At 40.1% G+C, this 19,786-nt stretch overlaps 2 protein-coding genes across 3 annotated transcripts; both read right to left on the bottom strand.

The window, feature by feature from the left end:
• Positions 1-304: 304 nt before the first annotated feature.
• Positions 305-10,126, bottom strand: faima (Fas apoptotic inhibitory molecule a). Of its 2 annotated transcripts, none has more exons than XM_012878253.3 (5): positions 9,991-10,126; positions 6,462-6,592; positions 3,159-3,387; positions 1,360-1,409; positions 305-1,253 (listed from the first exon to the last, which is right to left on the bottom strand). In XM_012878253.3, the coding sequence occupies exons 2-5, from the start codon at positions 6,573-6,575 to the stop codon at positions 1,104-1,106; spliced, it is 543 nt and encodes a 180-aa protein (XP_012733707.1). In that variant the 5' UTR covers positions 6,576-6,592; positions 9,991-10,126; the 3' UTR covers positions 305-1,103. The 2 variants fall into 2 exon arrangements, with proteins under 2 accessions (XP_012733707.1, XP_021180028.2); XM_021324353.2 differs by lacking the exon at positions 9,991-10,126 and adding an exon at positions 9,871-9,980.
• Positions 10,127-11,103: 977 nt separating this feature from the next.
• On the bottom strand, positions 11,104-18,659 carry cxcr2 (chemokine (C-X-C motif) receptor 2). The gene is made up of 3 exons (XM_012878198.3): positions 18,532-18,659; positions 16,195-17,263; positions 11,104-11,446 (listed from the first exon to the last, which is right to left on the bottom strand). Exons 1-3 carry the CDS (start codon positions 18,601-18,603, stop codon positions 11,424-11,426), a joined length of 1,164 nt encoding a protein of 387 aa, XP_012733652.3. The 5' UTR covers positions 18,604-18,659; the 3' UTR covers positions 11,104-11,423.
• Positions 18,660-19,786: the final 1,127 nt, after the last annotated feature.

Below are 19,786 nucleotides of genomic sequence, written 5' to 3'. Positions count from 1 at the left end.
AAATTATATAAAACTTTAATGGGGGTTTTTTCCACCGTTAAAATCGTAAATTTTTTTGTAACATATTTTTACCTTCTTTTTATTGACTAATCCTAGCCTTTACCTGATTAAGAACGCTACCCTGGTGTGACACGTATATACATTTTATCAACATCTCTGCATTTGCAGTTTTGTTTCCGTTTTTTATCATTGTGAGTGTTGCTTTGTGCATGACGTGCTATATAAATAAAGCTTGTCTTGACATTTTAAAGGTGTGCAGAAGTTTTTAAATGGGGGATATAAAAATGAGACACCAGACATCTGATCTCAGAAAACACAGGATTAGTCCTTTAATTGACATCTTCCATCAGTTATTACTGGTGAATCTTCTCCAAGGACTGAAACATCCAGACAGTACTGACAACAACAAAAAAAAGTATTCAACCCGGTTTCTCTATAAATACACAGAAAACGTTTGACTTGAATTCTGTACACTACAACATGAAAGCCCGCATGTTTCACAGTTCTCCAGGGACAAACAGCAAGTCTCCACACAGCGTACAGGAGCTCTACGTGTAACTTTCTATGGTCAGCGTGATTGTCTAGCCATCAGCAGGAGAAGACGGAGCCTCTTTTTCTTCAGACACCTACAGCAGCGAAACAGCCGGCTGGTCCGAGAAATGAAGACGATTGTCAGCAGAGGGAACAGGCAGAGAGAAACATTCACAGAAATCTAGGTACATAAATAACTTACAGCAACATTAAACCACGGAGGAAAGCAGGGAAACGGTTCTTGGAGTTTATATCCATCAGAATAACGTTCAACAACAGAAGCTGAAGCAGAACCAGCAGAAGATCGACAGTTTTTCTAACTTATAAATTACATTTAGGACTAAAAAAACCTCAATATTAATGTAAACCTTCTGAGACAGTAACCCCTATGATTGACGTTTCTAGCTGCTCGGACAGCGGCTCCCGTCCTCTAACTACACAGACCGTGAGGCTATGATATCTGCGGCGTGGACGGCCCCCCCGCCTGCTGCCGTCCCGCCATTTTAAAGGAACCCTTCACAGTCTGCTCCCTGCCCAGCCCGGTCAGCGGTGCCATTCAGACGCAGCGGCCGTCACTCGGTGCACTCGGCGATCTCGGTGCCGTCGACCAGCAGGGTGTGAATGATGCCGTCTCGCTTCTTCCCGCTGCTCACGGCTTTCACGCAGCAGTTGTGGTCTCCCAGGGTGAAGTGTGTCTCCGTGCCGTCGTCCACGAACTCCCCCTGCAGGCATGAAGAAACAGACTCTTCTGCAAGGCTTTGGTTCACGGTTTTAGAGTATCTAAATTAACGTTTAGATAATGAACGTTTCTATAATCTAAAAACTCACCGCGGTCTCGATCTTCTCTCCGTTACACCAAACATCCATGGTGTCTTTCTCTGAAAGTATCGACAGTGAAAGAGTTCAGACTTCTGACAAAAGAATGAAGTGTAAAAGCGATGTCTTTACCTAATAATGTAAAAAAGATGACAATGTAAACATAAAGTTAGTCAGAAAACCCCCTCCATGCATAAATTACACACATTGTGCCTCATCAGATATCGCAGCAATGACCTAATCATAACGTTACTTCATCTAACGCTACGCTGTGAGGACCTCAGGATGCTGGAGGCTGTAAACTGAAAGTGAACCGACAGCATGGCCTACTTCCTGATCAACGCCGCCAAAAAGTATCTGAAACTTCATTCCCAGAGGTCAATTAATGCTTTAAAATACAAAAAAAAAAAAAAAAAACGAGACAATAATAAGTAACGTACGGATCAAGACACAGAGCTGTGATTTCCACAGCCCTGATCCCAATATACAGGCACTGTGCTGAATGGAGCGCAGAGTCCCCTTCCTCTCCCCACGTCCTTAAAAACGGCTCCTCACACGGTAGGAAACCTTTTGTCAGCAGAGTTAAAGCGAATAAAGGGAACTGTATTAAACCAGTCAGATCATTTTTAGCTCGGTCATTTATGGGACGAACACCATCCAGTGTTTTACATCCGATTGGGAAGCTTTCATCAGAGCAGTAAGTCGTACGTTTTCAGTTAAACGGACGATGGAGGAACTATTTTATTTAAACTAATCAATCAAGAGGGTGAATTTTGCAGCACTGCATAAAATATGTCAACATAGTACATATAACCATGCGAATGCCACCAATATCTCATTTAAATGTTATTTATGTAAGTCATTTAAATTTTATTCGTTTAAATATTAGTGGTTTCCTAACGTTTGATCAGCGGACTTTAGAAATTCCTCCAGTCAGTTTTAGCAATCTCGAGCGTGCTCTGTGGGCTAAAGGATAATTTGAGCTCAACTGAGAGTCATGTGTAAACCCTGTGATTTTATTGGTGCAGAACCATAAAACATGTATAAGATAAAGAAAACAGGCGCATAAAACATGCTGTAATGAGGACAGAGCAGAAGATTGTGCAGTGCTGAGAAAAAAAAAAGAATAACTTCATCATCATCATCATCATCATGCACCTGTGACCAATCAGGATTTCCCTGCAGTTTCTTCATCATTTGTTTAATTTTTTTTACTTTTAATTGTAATTTGCTTTTACTCTGTTGTTAATTTCCTGTTTTAATCATGTAAAGCACTTTGCGTTGCCCCTGTATTCATCCAACAATTAAATTCGAGGACTTTAGAGTCTCAAGGTATAAAGTAAATGATGCCTAAACTGTTTTAAATGCAGGAGACGATCCAATATATCCAAGGACGATTTAACTGTCACACCTAAAGCCAAGAGAAGCTAGCTCATTGATGAACTTTCTGTTTTATCCCTTGATTTTCCTGCAGTTCAGATACATATTGAGACGTGTGTAACTCTGAGATGACAGGATAACAGCAGCTTAATATTTGTAGATGTGCGTGGATTAGAGCGGCACACCACCTGATCAGCGACAAGCAGGGTGATTAGAAGAGGCATTAACCTGTCCAGCTAGCAGAGGCGGCGGCGGACGGCGTGGCGCTTAGAGCAGCTAAAGAGCTTAGCTTCAGCATTAATAGCAGAGCGTGGTTCTGAGGAGCAGGAATCACACCACTCTGAACATCCGGTCCATAATAATCCTCACTGATAATATGAAGGAAGCCAGACTGGGAGGCAAACATTGAAAAGAGGCCCGGCTGAGCTCACCCAGAACCACTCTGCAGTCAATGCCGTCCAGGTTGAGCAGCCAGGTGCTGGTGACCTTGGATCTGTTCTCCATGTACTGCTTCAAGCTCTTCCCGTTGATCTCCAGCGTGTACTCGTAGGCGAAGCCGCTGACCGCGTCTATGTTGATGGTGGCTTTGGTGTCGGTCTGGCCCACGCTGAAGGTCTCCTTCCCGACCAGTTTAAACATCCAGTCCCGCCTCACAACCTCCTGAAAACCAGACCACTGTGAATTCCCCGGGAACACGTGCATGGATGTTTGTTTATCATGCTTCTACTGGTGAAATGATCGATTCATGAAGTGTTTGAAGTCCAAAACCAAAACCTCCAGTCAGGAGAAACATGTTAGAAAAATTTAAAGATTATTTTAAACCTAAGCTTACATCTACCAGAAGTATGACTAATACTGGGCTTAACCGTACAGAGATAGACGCTAAACCTCATACGGTAACAGCAAAGAATATATTTACACATTTACAACAAAAACAGCCCTAAAAACAAAAACTAAAAGATTTTAGTTTTTAGAGCAAAATTATTAGAGAAAAGTTAAAATTCTGCAATTGAAAATGTTAAGTAAAACACAAAGTATTCATCTTTTAAGAAACACACTTTTGACATTCTCTTTAATTTCATAGTAACATCTATCCAAAGATATTTTATTACTTAAATGCAGACTTTGGTGCATTAAAATCTGCTTTGAATTCAATTACTACAATTGGCTAATTACAGCCAGTCTTTTCAAAGAACAACTGTTCTTATATTGCTAGACCATTAAGAGTAAAGTTTATTATTGTTAAAGTGTCAAATTAAATTATTCAAAATAATTTACAAACTGGATAAATAAAACCAATGAGCAAAACCCGTTTTTACATTTTTGGATCTGCAATAATTTACACATTCATTTACAACAAAAAATCAGACTAATTTATTTATTTAAAAATATCATATTTGGTAGAGCAGGTAAAAAAATTACAATTTTTTGCTTTTAAAAAAATGTTTTTAATTTTTTGGCCCTAAAGCTTCTTTGACTTGACAATTTGGGCCCATGTAGCGAAAAGTTTGGACACCCCTGATCTGGCCGTTTACATGTATCATATAAAATAAACAACTATTTCCAGTCTGGAATTAAATCCCACTCAACGTCTCCAGTTTCCTGAGATTTATATATATATATATATATATATATATATATATATATATATATATATATATATATATATATATATATATATATATATATATATATATATATATATATATATATATATTAGGGCTGGGCAAGTTAACGCGTTAATTTCGCGTTAATTCATTAGACTATTAACGGCGATATTTATTTTATCGCGCATTAACGCATGTTGCTCACATGCTTTCAGTCAGTGTCAGTCAGCACTCACGGCAGCACTCCCGCTCCCCCTCCCCTCTCGTACATGGCTCAGCGGCGCCAGCCAATCAGCACGCAGGCTCAGCCTGGCCCGCCCACTCAGCTCTCACACAAACTTAATACACAAACAGCTGAGAGAGACCGCAGCAGCGAAAAAACATGAACACGGGAAGTAGCACCGTTTGGCTTTATTTTAATACCGTAAATGAAATCAAGCTGTATGTTTTGTAAAAAGCCGGTTCATTTCAGTGGAAACACAACAAATTTATCTAAGCACGTGAAAAAACATGAAAACGTCGAGCCCCAGAAACGGAGAGAGGAGACGAAACTTCTCTCATTGCCCCGACAGACCCACAGACGTCTCTGACTGAGGCGTTTCAGTCCTCCAGGGAACATCCAGGTAGATCAGTGGATGGATGGATGGATGGATGTTACTGGAGCCCACACATAACATGTAATTAAGACCTTGAAAGAACCCAGTACATATATTAAAAAGTGTTATTTAAGATAAGATAACATTAGCTAATCCTTTTTTTATCCCACGACGGGGAAATTTATAGGATTAAAGCAACAGGCAGGTGCACACAACACAGACAAAATTACATAAGGATTGAAATATATAAGAGGTGGATTAGCTAAAAAACACTGAACATAACATTATTATTATTATTATTATTATTATTATTTAATTGTAATAATAAAATAAAAACCACAAAACCCAAAAGGTCAACAGTTTCATGATACATCAAGCTTAGGGACTGGCTAATATACAGCAGGTCAAAAAAGGCTGCAGTGCTTGCTGTTCTCTTATGAAGAAAAGATCAACTAGTGCACTAAATTCAATAGATGGGTTGAAAATATCCAGTATAAAATAAGTGCTACAAATGTTACAACACTTTTGTTCATATGGCAGCAGAACATTAAAATAAAAGTGCTCTTTACACTACTTTTGAATTCATTCTTGGAGTTTGTAAATACAATGCGATTAATCGCGATTAATCGCGATTAATCAGGGCGATTAATCGCGATTAAATATTTTAATCGTTGCCCAGCCCTAATATATATATATATATATATATATATATATATATATATATATATATATATATATATATATATATATATATTTATTTTTATTTTTTTCCCCACATATTGTTCTATCCCCATGAGGCCATCTATCTTATGAAGTGCACCAGCCAACCAAGGCAGCCACACATCATGATGCTGCCGCCGCCGTACCTCATAATAAGAATCGTGTTCTTAGGTTTGGGAGCTTCTCCAATCATTTCTCGAAACATAACAACAGGAACAACAACATCAACTATTAGTTTCATCAGAACACTGACATGTGGCCACAAACTAAAGCTCACGTCTCTGAGTGCATCTGCAGACGATAATCTGCTTTTTATGCCGCTGTGGGAGTAACGGCTTCTTCTATGATGATTGGCGCTTTATGATCAGCTTCAGCCGACATCTTTACAAGAGGTTTCGGTTTTGTCCGACATTCTGTAACTGAACACCACGGCTGGACACAGAACCTGTCTCCTTCCAGAACCCTGTGATTGGTGGACATTATATTAGCATAAAACGGTTTAAAAGGAGGAATGTGGCTCCTGCCGGCATCTGGAAGTTGACCCATGGATAAACCAGACTTAATCCTCTTCCTGATATCTTTGCTTTACTTTTGACTTGATCCTGATGACGTCACACAAGGAGGCTGTGTCCTACAGGGTTGCCTTAAAATACACCCACCTGTACGCCTCCATTTATCTCACATGTTGTGAATCAAACTTATCATCAGGTTTCCAGAACCCTTTAGTGTTATCATAAATAAATTATTTTTTAACGTGTTTCTATCAGGATGTAAACGGGATCCAGACAGAGACAGAACCGGCACCACTGACCTTCCCGTCCACATAGATGACCCTCTTCCCGGTGGTGGTCCCATGTTCAAACTCGATCCGGTGGACTCCGTCGCTCAGCGCCACCTCCCACACCCCGGCCAGGTCACTGGACATCCTGACTGGTTCCGATCCTGCCGAGGTCCAACAGAAGCGGGTTTAAATGCGAGCTGCTAACCGCGGCGTGGGGCTGGAGGCGTTCATGGAGAGCCCCGTACATACAGCGCGCTGTTCGCTGGATCAGAACCTCAGGCAGAAGCCAGCATGAAGATGAATGAAGTGGTCCAGTCAGAGGGAACGCTGCTAAAGATAGCATGCTAAGCTAGCGCTGTTTCAGCTACCTCACTTCCGGTTCCAGGTATTCCATGTCAAAATAAAAGGTTCACCATACTGGGAGTGTGTATATATATATATATATATATATATATATATATATATATATATATTAGGGCTGGGCAACGATTAAAATATTTAATCGCGATTAATCGCCCTGATTAATCGCGATTAATCGCGATTAATCGCATTGTATTTACAAACTCCAAGAATGAATTCAAAAGTAGTGTAAAGAGCACTTTTATTTTAATGTTCTGCTGCCATATGAACAAAAGTGTTGTAACATTTGTAGCACTTATTTTATACTGGATATTTTCAACCCATCTATTGAATTTAGTGCACTAGTTGATCTTTTCTTCATAAGAGAACAGCAAGCACTGCAGCCAAAACATGGCCTTTTTTGACCTGCTGTATATTAGCCAGTCCCTAAGCTTGATGTATCATGAAACTGTTGACCTTTTGGGTTTTGTGGTTTTTATTTTATTATTACAATTAAATAATAATAATAATAATAATAATAATAATAATAATATAATAATAATAATAATAATAATAATAATGTTATGTTCAGTGTTTTTTCGCTAATCCACCTCTTATATATTTCAATCCTTATGTAATTTTATCTGTGTTGTGTGCACCTGCCTGTTGCTTTAATCCTATAAATTTCCCCGTCGTGGGATAAAAAAAAGGATTAGCTAATGTTATCTTATCTTAAATAACACTTTTTAATATATGTACTGGGTTCTTTCAAGGTCTTAATTACATGTTATGTGTGGGCTCCAGTAACATCCATCCATCCATCCATCCATCCATCCATCCATCCATCCATCCACTGATCTACCTGGATGTTCCCTGGAGAACTGAAACGCCTCAGTCAGAGACGTCTGTCGGGGCAATGAGAGAAGTTTCGTCTCCTCTCTCCGTTTCTGGGGCTCGACGTTTTCATGTTTTTTCACGTGCTTAGATAAATTTGTTGTGTTTCCACTGAAATGAACCGGCTTTTTACAAAACATACAGCTTGATTTCATTTACGGTATTAAAATAAAGCCGAACGGTGCTACTTCCTCTGTTCATGTTTTTTCGCTGCTGCGGTCTCTCTCAGCTGTTTCTTTGTTAAGTTTGTGTGAGAGCTGAGTGCGCGGGCCAGGCTGAGCCTGCGTGCTGATTGGCTGGCGCCGCTGAGCCATGTACGAGAGGGGAGGGGGAGAGGGTGAGTGCTGCCGTGTGCCTGCTGACTGACACTGACTGAAGCATGTGAGCAACATGCGTTAATGCGCGATAAAATAAATATCGCCGTTAATAGTCTAATGAATTAACGCGAAATTAACGCGTTAACTTGCCCAGCCCTAATATATATATATATATATATATATATATAGATAGATAGATAGATGTTCAGAAAGCTTATTTCAAAAACTTTATAATATTTTTGTTGTGTACACACCTCAAGCAGGTTTTAAAAGTATTCAAACATTATTTTGCGCTTCTTTTTTTTTTTTCTTGTATCAGCATCGGCCCATGCGTGCATGCGTTCGCCGGTTTATTAGCACATTCAGCAGCCATGCCTTGAGATCATGTAAAAGCAAACACATTGTCGCTCCCTACCTGGCAGAGAGCGGCTGGTAATGCTGTAAGACTGAGTGCCAACAACAACAAGGGTGCATTTACAATGTTTAAGGTAGTTTAAAGCTAGGGTCGGCGATTTTTACAGAAGTCTCTTCAAGTCCCTTTTTTAATTAATTCATGGGGCGTTTTAAAAATCTCCTAAATCCACTCTGGTCTTATTTATTTCTACTGAGGCCTTCCTCTTCTTACAGTTAAAGCTACAGCCTTTACCGACTGTAGCTTTAACTGTCTAGTTGAACTGTATCTGGCCTTTGATAGTCTGTCTCTCGTCTCACTGTGAGCGAAAGGGAACAGCTGCATGTGTCTGTGTCTAAAAACCCACATCTGATCTCCAGCTGCCACCGCTGTACGTGTGTTTGCTCCTGTAATCATGCATGCACATGAAAATAATTACCAATCACTACAGCACCTAACATTGCATAAAATTATGTCCATACACTTCAATTCAATTCAAAAATACTTTCTTAATCCCAAAGGGAAATTAAATAAACTGTAGCGGTGGTCAGTGTTTTTTCTCCTTCTCCAATTGACACTAAAGACGTTCTTGTCTCGCTGTGACACATTAAGTGTGAATAAAGTGCGATCTTAAGAGTCATAATGCATATTTTTACTGTGTACCTTTATATTAGCTGGTTTAAAGGCAATTCCTTTTGTAACATTTGTTATCATTGTGTCATTCTGATAGTTTAAACATTGTGTATGGTGCTGTACTGCAGGGATTGTATTATGCATAGTATTATGAAGTTATTTGTCATCAAATCTTTATTAAATTTGTTATAATTTTCTAATGAGACAAACTTTTTGATTACTGGTGAAACTTTACAGCAATATTTAGATCTAATCACATCACTTTCAGTTTAAAGATAAATATAAGAAGCTTGTTTTCATAAGCTACATGATTTATTGAGGGGTTAATCACAGAATGAATAACTCACTGCAATCATTGTAGTTTACTGAGTTGATTTCCAGTGGAAATATTGGTTCGTGTGTGTGTGGATTTGTATTTAGATATTTATGTGCACTGGTATTGACTGTTATGCTGAAATTATTTCTTGGTCAACTTTAAAAAAAAAAACCACTAACGGGAGACAAGATTGAACAACTGTAAAGCAAACAAACCAACTGAGAAAAACTGACAGCAAAGTAATGGCCAATACAACAATTTATTTATTTGTTTAGTTGTGTATTTATCTATTTATTCATGTTTTACAGAATACAAATTACACAAATTCAACCGTAGCATTGATTCAATGCTAATAATAATAATAATTCAATGCTTTCAAAGTTTTCAGAGCTATTAATTTTATTCAATGATTTAATAAAAATAATAGCGCTGAAAACTATGAAAGCATAATATTATTATTATTATTATTATTATTATTATTATTATAAACTAAGATCTGAGCCCCAATGCTTTTATTTTGAAGCACAAGCGGAAGCACACCTGGCTTACCTCGCGCACTTTGATTCTGTTTTGAGTCCCTCAGAGCGCTAACCTTCGCTTCAGTCCGGTCAAAATAAAACCTGTAAACCCAGCTCAGGTCTGCCATCCATCACTTTACAGCAGGATTACCTCTCTGGCGACGTAATATCCCCGATAACGAACCTTCGGCGGGCCACTTTTGACGCAGTTTGTCTTTTCCTTCCGGAACCTGCGGAGGTTTAGCCGAGCTGTTTTTATGCTGTTACCGTGGAAACGTCGATCGGCGCTACGCACGCGCTTGACTCCGCCCCCTGCAGGCCGAACCGACGAAATCCCGAAGCCGTTTAAACCCAGAGAGTGAAAAGAGCTAAAAACAGAGTTTAGACCCGCTGTCTGTTAAACTTTTAAATAAATAACAGCTCTGATTTGATGCAGTTGCAATAACTAAGGTGAGAAATGAAAGTGTGGATAAAACACGAAGCTAATTATGCACTGTCTAATTTTTAAATCCTTCTGCACACCTACACACAGATATAATAATAAACAAAATCCACCTCAGCCACCATCTTAGTGTGCAGAGTTTGTGCTTTCAGTCCAAGGCCACACAGCTTGTCAGAATTCAGTGTAGAAAAGTCTTCTCTGAAACGGGGATGAAACATTTTAGATTGTCATAAGTCATGTTGCCACAGGGTGCCCTAAGGTCTCTTTAATGTTTGTCAGAAAAGAGAAAACATTCAAGTGAACAGCAGATTTCACATACCACATCGGGAAAATACAGCCAAGCAGGGAAGGCACCAGCATTTACAGGGCTATGTAGGCCTAAACTCTGCGTTTTAGAATATGTAACTTCACCTGTCTTGATATGTTTGTTATTTGAAATTACAGTAGTTAATAGCAGCCCTGGCAAACATGTATAAAACAACACAACATTGAAATAAATCAATCTATTACTGCCAATCTGAGTCAGAGAAGACATTTCTTATGTTGGGTAAAAGCCTCCGTAGTGAATGTTTTAACTCTTCACCTCACACTGCTGGTTCTCTATAGGATCTAGTGCTGGGGTCTGAGATGGCACTGTGGGAAGGTTGAATTTGGTGTACCGTTTCTATTTAGATTTAGTCATATATTTTGGATCATTGTTTAAGTTTACTGGAGTCCCATAGATTATTTTTTTTATTTAAAACATCAAGCTATTTTCTAGAGTTCAAGATACCATGCTGTCCTCTGAAAAGGCCGTTTGGAAGAAAAAAGGCCTATACATGTTTTGTATGCTCCTGGATAATTGAGTATCCCTCGGGATATAAATAAAGTGTTTGTCTGGCTGGCTGCCCACATACTTCCACACGACAGAATTGTTTTACCTATCAGGGAGACAGAATGAAATATTTATTTGTCATTGAAATTCTGCATTCCAGCTAAATTAGTCTTCTGCATTGAGCCCATCCCTTAGGGAGCAGTGCTTTATTGCGTCCGCTGCCCAGGGAGCAATCAGGGGTCCGTCTCAGGAGCCCATAGTGGTAGTCTGCTGGGTTTGAAGCAGGTTCTTGTAGCCGTCTCACAATCCAGGCATGCTGCTTTCATCACTAGGCCACCACTCCCCACGATCCTGGAGAAAAATTCATAAAGAAAACAGATTTTAAGTAGGATCAAAATAAGGAAACACATAAAGTTCAAGGATTAAAATGCAACGATGGGGAGTGTGACAAGGGGTCATCCTATAAAGTGCTGTTAGAATAAGGCTTAATTTTGTGCCGTTTCCCCAAAAAACATCCAAAAAGGTTTGACTTTACAGAGGAAACTGACCCATATGAGTCATGACAAATTTTGTTTGCCTGAGGAAGAATCATTAGCTCATCAAAACCAAAAATTAACAAACATTAACCTTGCTGCTCAGAATAAATCATTTCTAAATTGGGACAAATGTACCAGGTTGAGCATGGGCTCGTTTCTCATGTCCTTGTTGCTTTTGCGTTTATCAATTTTTCTTCTTTTGCATTTGATCAATGAAATTCAGTGTTGCTTCAGTAGTGAATAACTGGATGTTAAAATAATACGTTGCCAGGTTGGTTTTTTGTTGTCATTTTTGTTTTCAACAGTAAAATACTCCAAAGATTACTTCTGCATCTCTCCCTCTCAGGCATTATTTAGGGACACCCATAACTGCTCTAAGCGCACCAATTAGCAAGTAGGAGAGGTAGGCGGGACACAGTGGACCTGTCCCCCCAACTCTTTAACAGGACAAACAGCTGAATCAGAAAAAATTAAATAACTTTCTAACTACAAAACAGGCTCTCATTGTGATCTTACACACATTAGAGCATGCAAGTTTGTATCACAGTCCGAGAACTCAGATTTCAGTCCCTTTGCAAAATATATGAGCCGTTTACCTGGATCAGTCAAGTAACGAGGTATATATACAGGCCCAAGTTCCTGTTTTTCTCTGTGGTTAGGACGTGTTGTTATCAGACATGCTTGTTACCTGAGATGTTAAACATCTGCCAAAACAAAACAAAAAAAGAAAAAAGAAAAAGCAATATTAAACACAGACAAGCTTTGAAACTACTTTATTCATCAAATCCATTAGTCACCAGTAACGTGTGATTATTGCATGCTAACTTCTAGTAAAATAATGCTTTGCATAGCCTGGTTAATTCGCTCCAGACCACTAGATGTAAACATGCCTAACTCGCATTTTCTTTTTTGCAGCATTTCAAAAGTTTGCTCAAAATTTGCATGACAGCTGGGGGAAACAAGGTTAATGGCTTAACCAGAATGTTCTATTTTTAAATGAGCAAAAAAGACTGAATGTGTTTTATTTGGCGTCAGCTCTGCCATTCGTGTTGGTTCTGGCTTATAAATGAAACAGTTCTGTTAAGACCTTCGGAGTAAAACGTGACAAAGGTTTAAAATTCTGTAAGCAAAAATTAAATCCAAACAATCAAGCTTTTGTCGTTTACATCTTCTAGTCAAAGTTAAACCCTTTTTAATTTGCCCTGACCTGATGATGGCCATTGGTTATTCTCTATTTCGGTCGTTCTCAGTCATTCTTCTATGCAGTTTGGTGTAGATTTTGATCTTTGATGAGTTAGATCAAGAATATTCTGTGGTACCAAACTGCTGCCTCTCCTTACTAATCAGGAATCAATGAATCATAAAATTAACATAAATTGTCAAATTTCCAAAGAAGAAGAAAACATGTTAGTTAACTTCCTTTTGTCTATTAATATCTCCTTTTTCTTCAGCTGTAACACAGTCCTGGGGACGTATGGAAATCATGAGCTCCATGCAATAAATACACATGTTCCTGGTGACAAACAGAGTTAATTAATAAATTGGAATCAAATTTTGTCTGTGTTTAACATTCTTTCTTTCGTTCTTTTTTGTTTTTGTTTTGTTTTGGCAGTTGTTTAACATCTCAGGTAACATGCAGGTCCGATAACAACACCTCCTAACCACAAAGAAAAACAGGAACTTGGCTTTAAACTTTGGGGATGAAGCAGCATTTAAGTGAACGTCTAGAACAAGCAGCAACTCATTTTCAGGTGTGTGAGCCTACAGAGATAAATGGTGCGAGTAAATTTGATGTCATTATTTGTTTAATAGCAAGCCACAGTGTTACAGAAAAATACATTTGTTATCGATTATATCTGGAGCCGCACATATTAGATCAATAAAGCTGCTTTACATATAAAAGTGCAAATAAATGTAATTCAGAAGAATGAGGCAATAATCAGACAACTTTTCGTCATTAACAATGAATACCAGAAAAAAAACAAGCGTACATACTTCCTGTACACATGCAGAAACGTTATTACAAAAGGATTGCTTGACAATAAAAAAACAATGTTTTTTTTAAAAAAAAAAACAATATTCCAAGAAAACTGCAGCTAGTGCTACAAAAGTGTGTAAAAATGAGAGTCATTCATCAAAGAGCACAGTTCCTGAGTGGTGAAAACAGAGAGAGACGTTTCACCATCTCTTCCTGTTTAAAAGATTTTTCATCTGATTACAAGATTTTTTTTTTCTTCTTACAGTTTTCAGGGGATGGAAAAAAAAGACAATGTTAATAAGAAACCTTGTAATAGTAAAGCAACAAAGCATGAGGATATTTAAATGTGTACATTCATAGCCCTCAGGAAAACATGCGGCACCTGTGGCTCAAAGTCTGCAGTTTGCATATTCCTTAATGACGCTAGATTAACATTCAATGGGTTTTCCCCCTATTTCACAGAATTTGAAAATAGGGGGGAAAAAAAGTGTGAAGAGCTTGACTCAAAAGTAAAACATCAATTAACAAAATATGATAATAAATGCCAAAGCCAATCACTATATTTGGATTTTGACGTTAAACACCAACGTGAAGCTTTGAAGTGGCTTTCATGAGAAACTCTCAGGGGGAAAATGTGCAACATTGTTCATACCTCTGGTATCAGCTGTATTCTCATGACCTCTAAGCTTAACTGTAAGCCCAGAGAAACTACATTGTTTCAAATTTAGCCATTTTTTCTTACATTTTTTTTCAGTCTATTTAGGTTGTCAGACGTTCCGCTTCCTGTTCATTGGAAAACGTTGCTTCATTGTTTGCATGACACCCATGTTGGGCCATGCTTCAGCTGTCAGACTCCTGACCTACGACAACTTGGTAAACAGAGGAGATAACTGGACTGGAAGCTGCCTCGGTCCTGTGGCTGCACAACGAGCCCAGAGCATCAGCCCTCCACCACCGTGCTTTAAGGTGGCCGTTTTATTGTGTTTCTGGGTTTAGTCAAACATCGTGCTTTGGTTTCTGAAGGAATTGTAGTCAGATGCAAATGTTTTTTTTTTTTTACTTTAATTTCCCTGAGCGTTGCATCTTCTGACCTTGGGGGGGATTTTTCTGGGACATCCCCTCCACTGTTTCATACAGTATTTAAGGTCATCGCTAATGTCTTTCCGCCCCGGCATGGTGTTACTACACTCCTGCATGTTCCACAGCACCTGACTGACAAACTCCTGCTGTTAGGGAGGCACTCTCTGATGATTAGTAGAATTAAAGACCTGGCTGCTCTATTTTCTTCCTAAATCCTGTGGCTGCTGTAGATGTCTATGTTGTCTTCACCGGTGCGATCAGGTGGACCCTGTTGACGTTAAACCTAACCTGGAACTAGTGTTGCACCGATACCGATACCAGTATCGGACGAGCCCCAATTTAGCACTAAAATGGTGGTATCGGTATCGGTGAGTACCAACAAATAGGCCACCAATACCATTTTGATGTTTCTATGTCACTTGAACGCAGCCTTCTCTCTCCCGACTAATATTATACATGTTATATAAGTTCATGAAAGTTGCACTATTTTGGCATTTGAGAGCCAAAACTCAGGGTTTAAAAGAGATTATTCAATTGTTAATGTAATTTTACTGTCTTACTGTTGCACTACTAATATACATGTTATAATTTCACGAATGTTGCACTATTTTGGCCTTTGAGAGCCAAAAGTTTATTCTACTATTGTCACCCATTCCAGGTAGGAAATAAAAAGTTCTACTACCCTAAGTAGTATGCAGTTCTTCATATACACACACACTCACATCAATTTCAAACAGATATGGTATCGGTATGGTATCGGTATCGGCCAATACTGCACAGCCAGGTATCGGGTATCGGGGCTAAAATATGGCATCGGTGCAACACCACCTGGAACTGAAGATGGCCAGTTGAACTCCTTGTTCCGGCAGAATTTGCTCCATTTGATCAAATCTCCTCCAGTTATCTTTACCAGTGGTTCCCACAGTCAGGCTTGGAGCTGATCGAGTTGTCAGTCAGTTGTACTGGTGATTTTTTTATTTTTTTGGAAGAGATGACATGATTGGTGAGACGTTGATTTAAATAACGTGGTGTTTTTATCGAGGAGTCTGAGGGGGAGCTACAGGAACCAAAGATTCAAGACATGGACTGAACTCCTAATATGGCTATGTCTCATTACCTCGCCACCTTTGCACATTCTTTGTTTTAGGACCCAAAGAGACAAAACATCCCAATATTTCTCTTTGTAGAATAAAAATGTTTCTGTCTGATTGCACAGTTCTTGGGAGATCTCGTCAACGTTGGAACTCAGAGAGCTATCTGTGACATTTAATGTCCCGTTTCCCCCCCTTTGCTCGAAGGTAGAGTCGGAACCTGAAGCTCCCTTGTATTCCGACATCCATTTTTTCTGTATTGGGACTAATAAGGATTTAACGAAAACTGTGATTTTGTTGGAAACATAAAGCTTGAGTCAGATTTTAGGCTTTCTGACAAACACTTGAGTTTATCTGGGGGTTTTCTTCTAAACGCCTGTAACGATCTAATCCCTACATCCTCCATTTACCTACCATCAGCATTGACCACTGACACAGAGGTGTTCCTTGACCTGAAGCTGGCCACGCTGCCCGCAGAGCCCTTCCTGTAGGACATCCACAGCTTCTTGCTGATGATGCCCTGCTTGTACAGAGTCGTCAGCAGCTCGTTCCGAAACTTCTGCCCGATGAAGGCGTAGAGGAGGGGGTTGACCATGCAGTGCATGAAGGCGAGAACCTTGGTCACCTGCAGCGCCGTCTCCACCCTGTAGCGGGTCTCGCAGGTGTCCGCGAGCGAGCCGCCTCGAATGAGGGTGTCGGTGAGCACGGTGACGTTGTACGGCAGCCAGCAGAGAATGAACGCCAGCACCACCGCTATGATGACGCGCATGGCCTTGTGCTTCTGTTGACTGCGCATTTTGAACAGCGAGCCCACCGTCCAGCCGTAGCAGAACACCATCACCACCAGGGGCAGGAAGAAGCCCAGCGTGTGCCGCAGGACCCGGAGGCTGACCCGCCACTGGTCGCTGCTTTCCCCGGTTATGTTCTCGTAGCAAATGTACTGCTTCAGTTCGGGGGCATAGATTTTCTCTCTTTTAATCGCCACAGGTAGAGACAGCAAGCCGGCCATTAGCCACACGACGCCGCAGATCACCCTCACCAGCAGGTGGCGCGAGGACAGCACTCGCTTGGCTCTCACGATGGCAAAGTACCGGTCCACGCTGATGCACACCAGCAGGAAGACGCCGCAGTACACGGACGCCTCCTGGAAGGCCGAGAAGAGCTTGCACGAGAAGTTGCTAAAGACCCAGCCGAAGTGAAAGTCGACGGCCCAGACGGGCAGGGTGGAACAGAAGAGGAGGTCCGCAAAGGCGAGGTGCATCAGGTAGATGTCTGTGCTGTTTCTGCCGTTGCTCATGGAGCAGATCACGTAGACCACCACGCTGTTGCCAATGAGGCTGAACAAAAACACGACGATGTAGACGATCATGATGGCGAGCGAGTTAAACTCAGGCACTTGCAGGGAGCACGGAGCGGCAGATTCTGGATAGTTAGAAGATGTGTTGTCTTGATCAGGATATTCGAAGCGTTCCAACATCGACTCCTAAAATTAAAACAGAAATGGGTGAGCAGCAGAAGGAAAGGCCGTCATCAGTGTGTACACCGTGAAAAAAGCAGGAGCAGTTTTGCCAGTTTGGGTTGAGTTCTGTGAGTTGATGACTTACTGTGTTGGAAAGACAACAGCAATGAGCTTAGAGAAGAAACTGCTGCTGCCTGTAAATCTGGGAAGGTTTTTCTGGTTCTTTGAAAACATCTAAAGGTCATCATTCTACAGAGAGAAAGGCTTTTTCTGCCATCGTTCCCGAGAGGGGACTTCCTAACAAATCCACTCCAAGATCAGAGCGTGCAGCGTTGGTTTGCAAATATGCATCTGAACAAAGTGCAAGACTTCTATATTTCTGGGGAGAAGAGACTAAAGTTCCTACGTTTGGCCATAATGCACAGCGTCATTTTAAGAGAGAGTCAGAAACGGCATTTCAGCTTAAACATAGAGGATCGACTGTTGGGCACAATGATGGAGGGCTGATGGGAATGTTGTAGCTATGGGAACAAGGCCATGAATTCAAATAACCAAGTCAAATGTGAACCCATTGGTCCCAACAATGGGTGCAATTGGCACATTTTATAAAACGGGGGCAGCGGGAAATATCACTACATAAAAGACATAAAATTACTTCTGAGAGTTCTTGTTGCAAAACGTGGTTCAACAAGCTGCTAGATTAGGAGTTGTACTTAGTTTTTAACCCACATAGTTTAGTCTGTTGTTCTCTGAGGGTTTGATTTAAAAATACATTCAGAACCTGGTAAATGGCCGGTCGTGTCAATGTTTTTGGACAGGTAAGACCTTAGACTTTACAGCAGGAATTGTTTTCTCTTTACCAATGTCTTTGCCATTGCCTGAAGAAACATGAATAGATGCCCGAATAATGAGCATCGTCTCTAAAAGGAGTTTATTGTAATATTTACGCCGTAAAAAGCTTTCCACGGCATATGCAGATGTTCTGCAGTAACCGCTGCAGTTACCTGGCTTAGTGATGAGATGAGTCACTGATGATTTAAAGGGCTGAAATTAACTGTTTTATCTAAATATTGATCTGTGAATGAAAACAAACCTGGGATGACATTTTTAAAATGTATCCATGATGAAATATTAATTGAATCTTTCATAAGGCACAAATATTTAACTATTCTGAAGACTGAAAAGGTGTCCTAAAACACCAGCAGGTAAATAAAAAAAAGGTATTTAGTCATATGCTTCCATTAAGGAAATAAAGTGTAATAAAAAAAAGGCGTAATGTAAATATTCCATACCCATGACTGCTCATCTTGACTCGTCAGCAGCAGATAACCCATGATATATATGAAGAAAATGTAGAGCTTCATCCTTCCTGACTTGCTGTGCACAGTTGAAAGAATAAAGCTTCAGCTGTGGAGAGATGCTGTCGTTACCTCACGCCGGAGTCCTGCTGACTGTTTGTGCACGGAGTGGTGAGACCGACACTATTAGCAAACTGTGGCTGCCTCATCTGTGCAGAAAAAAACCACAGATATTATCAGAGTCTGGGGAAAAACACACCGTGTTTTGTCTTAGCGATCTTCAAGTCTGATCTCACAGGTGGGGAACAAATAAAGAGCATCAAAAACCAACTTGCAAAAGAAATCTATGTCGATTTCTGATTCTTTTTAGTTTTTAATAGCTTGGAGACTTTGGAAATTAAAGAGCAGCAAAACAGAGGACACTCTCTGATGCAATGCAGTCTGAGGATGAGTTCCTCTGCTACTTCCTTCATGAAATGACATTCATTTTTCTGGCTCTAATCGACCTTCTTATCCAAGCCTGCTGGTGTTCTGCTGTTGGAAGCAAGTCACTGTCTCCATTTCTGAGGAGCTGACTTGTGACATGTCCTCTATCAACACAACAGAAGCATCATGAGGTTCGTGCAGCAGCTCCCAACAAGGCAAGGCAAGGCAAGGCAAATTTATTCATATAGCACAATTCAGTACAGAGACAATGCAAAGCGCTTTGCATGATTAAAATATAGGAAAATAAAACAGAATAAAAGCAAGTAGGGATAGAATGTAGAAACAAAAAAGAACATTAAAAACAGTAGAACAGTTTCACTAGAACAGTCAAAGGCAATTTTAAACAAATGTGTTTTTAATCTTGATTTAAAGGAACTCAGGCTTTCAGCGCTTTTACAGTTTTCTGGAAGTTTTTTTCCAGATCAGTGGAGCATAGGAACTAAATGCTGCTTCTCCATGTCTGGTTCTGGTTCTGGTTCTGGTTCTGCAGAGCAGGCTGGAGCCAGAAGATCTGAGTGGTCTGGAGGGTTGATGGCCTGATAACAAGTCTGTGATGGATTTAGGTGCTAATTCAGGGATTTATAGACTAACAGAAGGATTTTAAAGTCTATTCTCTGAGATCCAGGGAGCCATGGAAGGACTTCAGAACCGGGTCCATGTTCTCTACGTTCTTAGTCTTAGTGAGGACTTCAGAACCGGGTCCATGTTCTCTACGTTCTTAGTCTTAGTGAGGACTTCAGAACCGGGTCCATGTTCTCTACGT

The sequence above is a fragment of the Fundulus heteroclitus genome, chromosome 7 (assembly GCF_011125445.2).
Source record: "Fundulus heteroclitus isolate FHET01 chromosome 7, MU-UCD_Fhet_4.1, whole genome shotgun sequence".
In the NCBI taxonomy this organism is placed as follows: Eukaryota; Metazoa; Chordata; class Actinopteri; order Cyprinodontiformes; family Fundulidae; genus Fundulus; species Fundulus heteroclitus.
The sequence above is the reverse complement of the archived record's forward strand: the minus strand, read 5'-3'. Positions and strand labels throughout refer to the sequence as shown.

Coding starts and splice junctions, on each gene's coding strand:
- faima (XM_021324353.2), bottom strand. CDS start 9,967: ATGGCAGACCTGAGCTGGGTTTACAGGTTTTATTTTGACCGGACTGAA. Junction 6,593..9,870: donor ACAGAATCAAAGTGCGCGAG/GTAAGCCAGGTG, acceptor GGACCTCGGCAG/GATCGGAACCAGTCAGGATG. Junction 3,388..6,461: donor TCATCTATGTGGACGGGAAG/GTCAGTGGTGCC, acceptor TCTGGTTTTCAG/GAGGTTGTGAGGCGGGACTG.
- cxcr2 (XM_012878198.3), bottom strand. CDS start 18,603: ATGAAGCTCTACATTTTCTTCATATATATCATGGGTTATCTGCTGCTG. Junction 17,264..18,531: donor GTCAAGATGAGCAGTCATGG/GTATGGAATATT, acceptor TTTTAATTTTAG/GAGTCGATGTTGGAACGCTT. Junction 11,447..16,194: donor GTCAGTGGTCAATGCTGATG/GTAGGTAAATGG, acceptor ATTTTTCTCCAG/GATCGTGGGGAGTGGTGGCC.